Source organism: Mastigoproctus giganteus, chromosome 1 (genome assembly GCF_048544385.1).
Source record: "Mastigoproctus giganteus isolate SK-2022 chromosome 1, ASM4854438v1, whole genome shotgun sequence".
NCBI classification, from domain to species: domain Eukaryota; kingdom Metazoa; phylum Arthropoda; class Arachnida; order Uropygi; family Thelyphonidae; genus Mastigoproctus; species Mastigoproctus giganteus.
In genome coordinates this window covers 274,679,819-274,692,429 of record NC_143575.1, presented here as the reverse complement: position 1 = coordinate 274,692,429, position 12,611 = coordinate 274,679,819, and the positions used below count along the sequence as shown (strand labels likewise).

Genomic DNA, 12,611 nt, shown 5'->3' with positions numbered 1-12,611 from the left:
TAAAAATGAACTAAAATGTTTTATGTTTAAAACATGTTTGAGTCATGGTATGTTCTCTTATCATGTCTTACCAAAACTACATCAATGAAGTTAACAATAAGAACATTTCACAAAACAGATGACATGCATCTCAATCAAAATACTGTTTACCTTGTATTCAAATTGGAATATAATCTTGATATTTGTCTGTAACAAACCTTGTTTTTTTGATCTTTTCTTCATCAAAAGGGACACATGCAAGTTGAGTTTATATATATATATATATATAAGTCTGTATAAAAGCTATCCAAGTGTATTTGAAATACTTAATTTTCCTACATTATTGGTACACATAAAAAAAAAAAAAAAAAAATTAAATGGTTTGTAATGAAGGCCAAAGTAAGCACAACTGGGTTGCTGATGCTTTGCTGAGTTTTTTTTTTTTTTTTTTTTTATTATAGCTCTGATACAGTACTAGATCAAGTGTTTCTCCATTTGAAGTATTTTGTGTTCAATTAAATAGTTCTGTTTGGATATACAAAGATCCATTGTCTTGTTTACTTTTATATCTGGTTCACTGTGGGCAGTGAATATCATTAGTACCCTCTTTGTAAAGTAATAACAATTACTTTGAAAACTAATACTCAGAATATAAAAGAACATTTGTGGGGTCCCCCACCAATATACGAAAAAAAAAAAAATGTTTAAATAATTATAAAAACTGTGTTAGGATTTGGCAGTAATGAGGAGGGATTACCTGTAATATCAATCTGTATGAAATAAGACTATTATTACTAAACAACAACAATATATTTCCACATATATATTTGTTTAAAATACTGTTCTTTAAAAGGACAGCATTCCAAATGAATAAAAATCATTACAGAATAAAAACATTTGCCTTAATTTAAAGAGAGAAATCCTTGGATGGTCCAAAGTGTGGTCTCAATATATTATTTCAAAAACAAAACATAATAACAAAGATAGGACAAGAATAATTACTTGATATAAAATGTCATATTGCAGTGCTTATATTAAATCATAATTTTCTCTTGACTTTTTGTGTTATATTAAAAATAGTCCTTGCTTTTCACAGTTATAAAAAAATAAAGTAATTAACATTTGCTTGTTGCATTATACTGCCAAAATGCCATGTGACCAAAAGTAATTTCAACAATGTTTGGCTTCATTTGTGTAAATCCCACTAACAGAATTACTCATTTTAAATTTTATATTAAAAAGTGAGTGCTTGAATTGTAATCTTTCCAGAAAGCCTTCTTTGACAGTGTGTGAGTTTAAATGTTAAAATTTTCTACTAAGCAGGCACTAAGAATATATAATTATCTACCAACTGCAATATTCACATACAGTTTTATATAAAGTGACATAATATGCACCTCAGTTTTGAATTTTATTGACACTTTGAATAGTACTAACAACTGTGGTATACAGTTCAAAAATGAACCTTACAGAACATTCAAGTACATGTTACAAAATATGTGCTTAAACATGTTTTGTAAGAATGCAACAAAGTCATAACTAGTAATATTGGAGGCTAAGAACATTGTAGTAAAGTCTGGAATGCAATTAATTAGTTCTGTTATGGGCACTTTATCAAAAGTCAAACAATACACAAACAACTGCAAGCAAGCCCAACAACAACCTCCAATATCATGAATTTCATTATCAGTAAATTTTCCATACAAATGATAGTAACCATTATCAACAATTTCTTTTAGTATTTCAAGTTTATTTTATTATTATTTTTTAACTCTTCCATTATTATTATCATCTTCTAAAGGTTATCAATAACCTATGGAAATAGCGCTTTTAATACTGGATATTTTAATTATCTCAACTTCATAATTTCTTGACAATTTCTACCTTAAGAAAATATCACAATATTCAAGTTATAAAATGTCACAAAATTCTGAAGACTTTTGATAACTGGCAATGGAGGTATTTTACAGAATGTGTTAACTTTTTTGCAGGCTTTTGTTGGCATACACTCCCCTCCCCACCTAACTGGTAGCATTTGGCATATAATACATATTGTAGTTTTAACTTCTTATATAAATACTGACAAAATAACACTTGACTTTCATACAAAATCCCCCCTTGGACCAGGAATTCTTACAGTTGTATCAGTAGGTTCTGTCTCAGCAAGGTTTGCTGCTAGTCCCAAATCACCTTCAAGGGCAGAGTTACTCTGAGAGAGAGGGAGGAAAAAAGAACAATATCAGTAACAGCTGTTGCAAATAAAATAAAAGCAACTGAAAGTTTAATTTTATACAAATACCTTTACTAATTTAAACTTCACTTGGGCAAAAAAATTTTTTATAATGAAATGTCTGAGTTGTTATTTAGTTACAAGATTACTATTTACATAAAATATGCAAGTTTTTGTCATTTTCCAGAGATGCATCTGGTACTAACTGGCACTTATCAATGGGAAGCTACGCAAATGAGATAATTTATTAATTTAATACTTATTTTTATACAAGAATATACAGTATATAAGTCAACTTTTTATGGCCTAAAAAATTATCTTAAAAAAAAAAAAAAAGATTATACTGTATAAAAATAAGTAAAAACAACACTCAAATGTCATATGTTTATTGATTAATAAGAAAAGTATTTTTAAATTATTTATTTCTACCTTAATAAATATGTAACAACACATCTGAAAATGTCCTCTGCAGCTTCATGCAATGCCATTGTTAGGATCCCACTCATTATCCAATAAATTACTTTCTTCATCATCATTTTTCCATAATAAATCATCTCTATCAATTGCATTTGATATCCAAAACGAGTATAACACACTCATTTAAAAAAAAAAATAAATAAGTTTCAGTTTTCACTCCAATTTTATTCCATATGTTTATCATGAATTCACACAAAGTGCTCAGTGGGACTTCTTGCATGTTTCCATCTTTCGTGCAACTTTTTTCTCCATTTTCCATCTGTTTATTCCACTTAAAAAGTTTGTTTATTGCACAAACAAACTTTACATTTAAGTTAGCTACTCAAGGCAAACATTCAAAGGTTGGACAATTGATATCAAACCTCCTGGAATCTTCAACTTCAACAATTTCTCCTCCACTTTGCACTCAGTTATTACAAAATCATTTAGCTCCCTGCTAGAGTTTGATGAGTTTCTGGCCTCCACTTACCTACAGACTTCCTCATGCGAGAATGAGGATGCAAAATATTCATTCAGTTTGTCAGCTACCTGAGCAGGATCATTAACAATCGAATCAATAAAGATGTCTTTGCTGTTTTTATTTGCATCCTTTGCTAAAGATTTCTCATAATCTGCCTTCACTTGTCTAACTAGCTTCACTTGTTCACTTCACTTCACTAGTTGACTAGCTTATAACTACTATAGTTTTCTTGTTACCTGATAATTTTTATTATCAGGTTTTTTTCTTCTCTGCCATGAATCTCATTAGTACATCTGTCATCCATTTAGGCCTAAACCTTGAAGAGTATTTCTTAATTGGGACAAAAAGCCTAGTAGCTTCCAAAATTACTCCCTTGAATGCTTGCCATTTAGAATTGGCTGTTGTTAACATCGTCAGCCAGTCCCATTGTATAGAATTTGAAAACTGTCTGAGACAACTGTAGTCACTATTACGAAAGCAAAAACCCTTCCTGTTACCTGTGGTGGTAGTTACATCTTTAAGTAAATCCCACATAAGCAAGCTGTGATCAGTGCCACCTAGTGGTTCCTTTATCTGTGGATTCTCAATGCATGAAAAATAAAATGGGTAAATAAACATCAAATTGAAAAAAAAAAAAATCCTACAACAGAAAACAATACTAACAGGAAAAGAAATCAATCCTCAAATGCTGCAAAGTTTAAAAAAAAAAAATAAAATTTTTTTTTAATATATATATATATATATATATATATATATATAAATACAGTACATAAAAAAAAGAAATAATTAAGAGAATTAACCATTTACAAGTGAACAAATCAATCAAATCCTGCAATAAACGTAACTGAAAAATAAACTTGTCTGCTAAAAAATTATCAATATTCTCTGTGCTAAAAAGAAGCAGAGCCACTTACATTGGACTTCCAAGCTACTTAACAGCACCATTTAAGTTCAAATTAATAAATAAAACATAATACATAAGAACCTTTAGAATAGAAATCTGGGAAAAAGCTAAAAACTTTCCAGAAAAATAAAAACATCCATCAAACCCTAGAAGTACAAATGTGACAGTTTTGGTGGAGTATGCTATACATGAAATTAAAGCTTCTGCTTTCATATAGATCATACAACTACATTAAGTCCTTCAAATATTATGTTAGAACTTAGCCAGCATATGAGACAAAATTGTCTCATCTGCTTATGAGACAATTTTTGTTATGGTTTCTAGAAAAAACATGTGCCTGCATTATGGCAAGCACATAATATTACTTTGAATGGGGATTTCAAAATTTTCATATAGAATATATAAATGTGTATATGTGCAAAAATTCATATAATTATTACAACTTGATTAAGAATACTCAGGGAAAACTTTCAAAAACATTTGACTACAGCATACTGGAATACAATTGCATTCCAATTGAAACCGGTTGTCACTTTGCCAAGGATTCTAAAGATCAGACCTATATTGTCAGAAATAATATAGGTCAAGGTTTCATAGGTCAAGTTTCATGTAATATTGAAAATATAAATTATAATGTGAAAGTAAAATGAAATGTAGATGAAATAATTTTTCTGTGACAAATGTGCAAATCATTTTATACGAAAACCACAAACACGACAAGTATTAAAACCTACAGTACTTAGTACCAAGCATGGGTTGAAGGTTTAGAGGATGAAAGAAGATACTTGTGGACATTAGACTTGAATTTCTGTAATTATAATTTTCAGGAAATATGTATGAAGGGAGGTTGTTCTAGAAAACGGAAGTTGAACAGTAAAAGGATGCTGACTGGTTGTAGTAAGTGTTCAGACTGCTTTGGAGGGGGGGGAGAGGGGGGGATTATAGAAGCCAATTCAGAAGAACAGTGCCTGTCTATAGAAAAGGCATGCAGCAGAAACAGAACATTTATGAGTTAGAGTGGAGAGACTTTGTTAGAGATGGGTCATTAATTAACCTAACTGCACTCCTTTGAATGGAATCTAGAAGCCTGAGAGAGGTTTTGGGGGCACTGCCCAAAATGATGGAACAATATTCCATGGTAAGGCAGATTTGCAATTTATGCAGAGTGAGCAGCTGTTTGGAAGAAAATAATACTGAGAGTGCAAGAGAAAACCCAGTTCTTTACATGCAGAGGAAGCAACATTTATGATGTGCTTGTACCAAGAGATTAAAAGGCAGGGTAATACCTAATAGAGATATACGATTTCATCTAGAAATCTGAGTGTCATTGAAGATGGAGTAGATGAAACTTTTTTTGCAAGATATAAGACAGGACTGAGGTTTAGGATTGAAATCAACTAAGTTATCTTTGCCCCACTGCAGAATTACCTGGAGATCAGCATTTAGGAATTCAGTAGTGGATATTCAAGATGTTGAAGCTGTTTGTCCAGGGCGAAGCTTCTCAAACTAGAAGGCGGAATGAAATGTGCTATCATCAGCAAAACTATGGATAGGATTTCCAGTCAATGGAAGGTAATTAATATGCAAGAAGAAAAGAGTGTGAGAAAGAAATGAACTTTGGGAACACTTGCATTAGTAAAGAAGTTAGAAGACAGATCGCCGTCTACCATCAATCACAGTGAGTGGTGGGGGGGGGGGAAGAAACTGGATACCCAATTACAAAAAATTGATAGAATGATAAAGGCAACTGATGAATTTGACATAGAAGGGAAGAGCAATTTAAAGCTGAGAAGGTTGAAAAGAGAAGATTCCAAATTATTAAGTTTCTGACAGGGAACAGCAGAGTGGATAAGTACAAGTATCACTTTTGAAGCAAAAGGGAATCATACAGGGAATAATTAGGAGAACTGAGATGGGAGCTTTGCTCTGAAGACTAAACATGGGCTTCATCACTTGAAGCTTCCAATAAGCAAAGTGGTGGTATTGCACTGTTTGTTGAGAATCATCTACCACCTAGAAATAATATAGGTTTTATTATACATTGATTTGGGTGTATTATTTCACAAGTGAATTATATTTCCATAATCGCATAATTCATTTCTGCCTGCATTTCAATAATGCTAACTTTCGTTAGCCCTCTGGCTGCATGTATGGTGTATTTTATACACCAGTAATAAAACTTAAATTTAAATATCCACAAGAATTATACCAGTATTCTTTCCTATTTCAGATAAAGCTTCTTATATTTTTACAAAACAAAAACCCACAAACCCTTATTTAGTTTAATGCATGGAAGTAAAGATTTAAAAACTATCTAAAGGAATTTGTTATAAAGCTGGTTATATAATACTGCTTTATTTTTTCACACTAAAAGAGCGGTGTGAATGAAAAGGTATCTACTGGTATGCATCCTTCATCAGCCAATTCCTAAAAAAGGTGAGAAATCCCTCCTGTCCAATTATCATCTCACTGCACTTACCTCCACTCTTTCCAAACTAATGGAGAAACCCATTATTTTGAAAAGAGTGAAAGTAAGCAGTAGGATGATAACTGCTAACTGTCAAACTTCTAAACTATCTTGAAACCTTCTATCAGATCAATGATTGAGAGTATGGATTCCATCAGTGTTGATCCACTGGTGATATACTGGCTTACATTACTCGTCTTCAGACAAATTTAATGGAAAAGATTTGGTGAAAGTCAAGCTTTTGATATTTCTAAGGATTTTGATCATATTTTGCATAAAGATCTAAACAAGTTTCCATGTTTTTTTGCAACTGGTATCCAGTTTTCTCTCTGGCAGTTCACTGCAGGTGATAGTAGATGATGCTGCCTTTTAATTTTTCAACTAATGCTGGTGTTCTCAAGTTCTTTCTCCCACTCTTTTCCTTGTGTATATTAATGATCTTCTTCAACTGATTGGAAATAGTACCCATAGTTTACCTTGATAAATTGAAAAACTTTGACCTGAACAAACAGCTTCAGCTTCTTGAATATCTTCAACCAATTCTTTAAGTGCCAATCTCTAGGTAATTCTTCAGTAGGATGAATAAAACTTAGTTAACCCTGTTCCACTCGCCTCCCCCATAACCCTAATTTTTAATCTCACTTGAAAATTGCCCCCCCACCGAGAGAAACTAATAATTTCCATAATTTCTACTCAATTTACAAAATTGAAACTCTCAATATACATAAACAGAAGTATATTCTTTGATTTCCTACCTTTAGCGCTCAGCAAAAACTATTAATTCACTCTAAAACAGCAAAAATGTACGATCACATTTCAATTTATTAAATTTTGATGTCGGCAAAACAAGATCCAAGCTTTGAAAATAAAACGCGTTACAGCATTAGTTCAAAAATTCGCGCGTCAGCTCGGCGCCTCTGGCTAAAACGAATCAACGCACGCAGAGAGATAATTGACTGGTCAAGCTTACGTCATTAGCGTTACCAAGGTGATCCAAGGAGAAAATAAAACTGTAAACAATTTTCGTGGAAAACAAACAGTTGGGCATCATTACTTGCGACCACTAATTTGCATGGCTCTCTCACAACAGTTGCTTTACTGCTTTTCGTAATTGCTGTATGAAAGAATTGCAACGAATTGGTTTTGAAGAACAAAAATGCCTTCTTTCTTTTCTTCAGTATGTATTGTATCTACTAACAAAAAATCAAGGAAATTCATCTATTGGAAGCTACACTGGAAACGGAAGGAAAAAAGAAACTGTCGTAAAACTGATCACCACAATGCGCATTTCATAAAAAAAGAAGTTCGCTTTATTGTAATTGTTTTTAGAGGACTAAATCAGAACAGCAATTTCATGGATGTATATTTGATCTTCTTACGAAATTTCAAAAAAAAAAATTTTCTATTCATAGCTGCGTTATAAACTTTTAAACTGATGTCGAAGGAACTTCGCATGCATCTTACCTGGTCTGCAAACAAAAAAAAATACGCTACGAATAACGCATTGTTTTCACAATCCATTACTCGTCTCGTAGTAACGTGTTAGGAAATTGTAAGTAATTGTTATTGAATACTTCGATATTTCCTTGATATGCATTTGATACCATCAAAAAATTTCGAGGGAAAAATTGAATTTTCATTATCACACACACGCCGGGAAAAATTCACCATAAAGTGTCATGTGTTTGGATGCCGGAATTTCATTCTGAGTTGCAAATGTAATTTCACTTCTCTTGCGCTGACAGAGTAGCTGTTTGCCAAAAGAAGGAAAACAGGGTTCATTTTCCTGAAATTTCCAGTTCCTTTCATTCACTTTTGGAAAAAAAACCCTTAGGGTAGATTGTCAAAGGTCCACAGCTGTAACTACTTTGAAGTGGTTACAGTCCCTAACTTGGCAATGTTATTATGAATGAAATCCTGATCTTGTGTAATTATTATTTCTAAGTAAACAATATATTATATTATTATGATATCCAAGCAATTTATCAATAAATAATCTTTCACGAATAAGGTTTGTATGCAGTGTATTCTTGTCCTGTGCAATTGAATTTCGATATTGCAAGTGAAAGTCTTGTTCTGCAGGTTTGGTTGTTTCCTGTTTCGCCTTACTGAGTTTGAACTGAAAAAAGCAAGGCTTTCCAAGATCTGATTGTGTTCACTTTTTTATTGTAGTACTCAATTTGTCTCTTGTTTATGAAATTATAACAGCTGTAATTTTTTGATATTTTATGCAAATAAGAAAAAAAAAAAAAAAAGTAAATTTCGGTTGTCATATTTTTAACCCAGTAAAGCCAAAGGAAGTTCAAATAATTATTTTTATTTGTATCATGATATTTTCATAGTTTGAATTTAAAAAAAATATATTATGAATTCTCAAGAACATAATAATTTTGGCAACTTTTCTAATTAGTTTTATCACAGATGCTGAAGTCGCAATGAATGTTTCATCAAAGATGCCGAAGTTCCTTCCTTCCTTCCAGTCAGGAACTTATCAGTAGCTGTCCTTTTATTGTTCTGAAAGTAATTCGTTTTGTTGGGGGAAACCGTTTTTGCTCCTAATTGAAGTAGCACTTTCGAATTTTGCCCAAGTCGATTTTCTGCATATATTGAAAATTAGAAGGGCAGTAAAAGAGTTGATAATTGGTGCCATTGGTGGGCAGCATTCTGATGAACAAATTTCTGTTTATACTCCGGGATGACCACTTAGTCATGAGATCCCGAAATAGAGAGAGAGAATACAAGAAACCGCACCGCATTTAGCAGTCACGGATTTGATTGTGTGAAATTGCTCGCCATAAACCATAGCAAAACAAAAGAAGTGATGGGGAGAAAATCTATTTTTCAGCGGGGTTTTTCTTTTTATTACAGCTCTGAACAGCAGATGACAGTGGATTTATTCAGCTTCTGTACTAAAACAGAATTTCTCCCTTTGCGATGACATCACAAAGCGTAACAAGCAAATATTTTCTAACAATACTTTTTGAGCATCCGTTAGCCGCAATCTGTTGGTTTTGTGTTGTTTGAAATCTTGCATTTTTGTGAAGAATACATATTTCAAGAAATAACCCGTTATTCGTAGCATATGAGTTTTTTTTCTTTCCTTCGATGCACCAGTTTTCGAAGTTCATAACGCAGCTATAAATAGAAATATTTTCTCGAAATTTCGTTAGAAGATCAAACCCAGGAAATTGCTGTTCCGATATTGTTTACTGAAATCAATTACAATAAAGCAAACTTTTTTTTTTATCTAATGCTTATCAGTTTTACCCTAGTTTGTCCCGTTTCCAACATGAATTTCTGTTCGTAAGAGTAATACACGTTGAAGAAAGGAAATACGATCTGTTCGCCCTTCAATAAATAAATAGTTGTTGCTACTGTTTCGCTTTATCGACTAACAGTAGCTCGCCCGTGTTTTGTTTATTTTCTTAGCGTCCAGTAGCCGCGCGGAGACATAAAACGCGTTTGACCCTCTCTCGATGTAGCTGTATCGAGGATAGGTGACGTAACCGCCAGCTTCATTCTCACACCTCGCGCCACGAAAACAATTTCGCTCTGTAAACAGAAACTCCCGCTCCAAAACAAACAAACGAATCAGATATCGGGTTTCATAAGCCATAGGTTAATTCGGGTGGGGTTAGAAAAATAACAGAAAAAGGCCTAAAAAAATACACACTTGATGTCACATTTTTCTCATTTGCGCGAAATTCAATAGAAATTTTTGAAAATTGAAGTGGGAAAATCAAAGAAAACAGTTCTGGCTTCACGTATAGCGAATTTCAGCTGTGTCCATAGAGTAAAAATTATAGAATTTATAAGTTGACCTTTGAACCGGGTCCACCAAACCCGAGGAGATAGGGATACGGTTAACCCCAATCCTATGTAATCTCTCATTTTTATTTCTTAAATCTGCTATCCATGGTATGCTTTACCATGAATGGCACCTTCAGAAACACACTTAAGCCTCTACTCTACTCAAAAGATGGTAACTGATTTAATCAATGAACTGTTTCTTACAAAGTCTCTTCACTTTGTCTCATAGACATTCAATTTCCGTGCATGCCTTTTCTACAGGTACCATTACAGATACCGTTCTTCTAATCAGGGATTTGTAATTTCCCCACTCTTTCAAACAAGTCCAAACACATGCCACATCCAAACAGTTAGGAGCTTAAGGACGGGAATGCCAAAAATGTATCAAATTCTAATTCAGGAAGCTAAGTGATTTTGAGATAACAGAGCAAACTGGAAGAGAACTTATTGAAGCTAAATATAAAGAAGGCACCTGGGATTAGCATTTTAGCATTAGCATCAGTAGAGGCATATGATGCAAGAAAGCAAGCTTATTCAGCATCAGCCAAAAAAAAAAAGAAAAAAAAAAAAAAAAAAAAAAAACACAACCACTACTCCCATTTCACCCCTCAATTCTTTCGAAATACCTGTCCAGCTGAGCCTTAAATTTGTTTAGGCTATCAACTTCAACAACAAGCGATGGAAGTCTATTCCACAAACCAACTGCCCGCTGGCTAAAGGCGAATTTCCGCACATCTATCCGACATCCGTCCTTCCTCAATTTGAATTTATGCCCTCTCAGGTGATTATTCTGAGCAAGAGGAAGAATTCCATCGGCATTGAGCATGCCCAAGCCATTCAAAGCCTTGTACACCTCTATCAGATCACCTCGGCGATGCCTAGTCTCCAGGCTCTGTAATTTGCAAAACTTAAGCCTTTCTTCGTAAGAGCAACCCTTTGTTCCATTCACTAATCTTGTTGCCCTTCTCTGTACTCGTTCCAGCAGCTCTACATCCTTCTTGAAATGAGGCCTCCAGACCTGTATACAGTACTCAAGGTGTGGCCTGACCAATGCCTTATACAAGGGAATAATCACATCCCTGTCCCTGCTAGAAAAATTCCTGTATATCATTGACAAGACACCATGAGCTACTCTTGCAGCTCGTCTGCACTGCTCAGAGAACTTCATATCTGCCTGCACAATTACCCCCAGGTCCTTTTCATTCTCTACCACTGTCAGCGTAGTACCACAGAGTTGATACGTTGATCTGGGGTTACTGTTTCCCATATGTAGTACTTTACATTTGTCAATGTTAAACTTCATTTGCCACCTCTCAGCCCATCTGCTCAACCTTTCCAGATCCTGTTGCAGCAGCATAGTATCAGTAGTGTCCTTAACAACCCTGCCAACCTTTGTATCGTCTGCAAACTTGGACATTAAGCCTGATACACCATCATCAATATCATTTATAAATACAGAAAACAACAATGGACCCAACACTGAACCCTGAGAAACTCCACTAATAACATTAGTCCACGTTGAGCAGTGTCCATTGATTACCACTCTCTGTCTTCTGCCACTCAACCATCCCTTTATCCATAGCAGCAATTTGCCTCGAATGCCACACTTCTCCAATTTGTGCAGCAGTCTTCCATGCGCAACAGTATCAAAAGCCTTTCTAAGATCCAAATATATAATATCAAAGTTATTCCCTGCATCCAGTTCTTTTGTGACTACATCATAGTATCCAATCAAATTGGTCAGACAAGACCTGCCCTTAACAAACCCATGCTGTGTCTGAGCTATAACTGAATTCTTGTCCAGATGATCCTGCAGTGCTTCTTTAACCAGTGCCTCCATTAATTTTCCTGGAACCGAAGTTAAACTAACAGGTCTATAATTACTTGTGTCAGCCTTTGATCCTCCTTTGTGAATTGGGGTTACATTTGCACATCTCCAGTCCATGGGTACCTCCCCTGAGTCCAAAGAAGCTCTCATAATTATGGCTAGGGGTTTGCTTACTTCCTTTGCTGCCTCCTTTAATATAACTGGATAGATCCCATCCACCCCGGGTGCCTTTTTTATGTTTATCCTCAACAATTTCTCCTCCACTTTCCTCTCAGTTATTAGAAAATCATCTAGCTCACTGCCAATGTTTACTTCACCTACGACATTCCCCTTCCTGAATAACTCCTCATGTGTGAATGTAGATGCAAAATACTCGTTTAGATTGTTAGCCACCTGAGCTGGATCCTCAACTGTTGAACCATCAACATCCAGTGGACCAATCTGATTCATCCCTTT

At 34.2% G+C, this 12,611-nt stretch overlaps 1 protein-coding gene across 1 annotated transcript in view; it reads right to left on the bottom strand.

Moving 5' to 3' along the window:
- Positions 1-1,824: 1,824 nt before the first annotated feature.
- Positions 1,825-12,611, bottom strand: part of Nhe3 (Na[+]/H[+] hydrogen exchanger 3) — a 330,876-nt gene continuing 320,089 nt past the window's right edge. Inside the window, exon 19 of the mRNA XM_090377696.1 lies at positions 1,825-2,188. Within this exon, the coding sequence (XP_090233822.1) occupies positions 2,081-2,188 (108 nt within the window). The 3' untranslated portion in view covers positions 1,825-2,080. The remainder of the gene's footprint in view (positions 2,189-12,611) is intronic.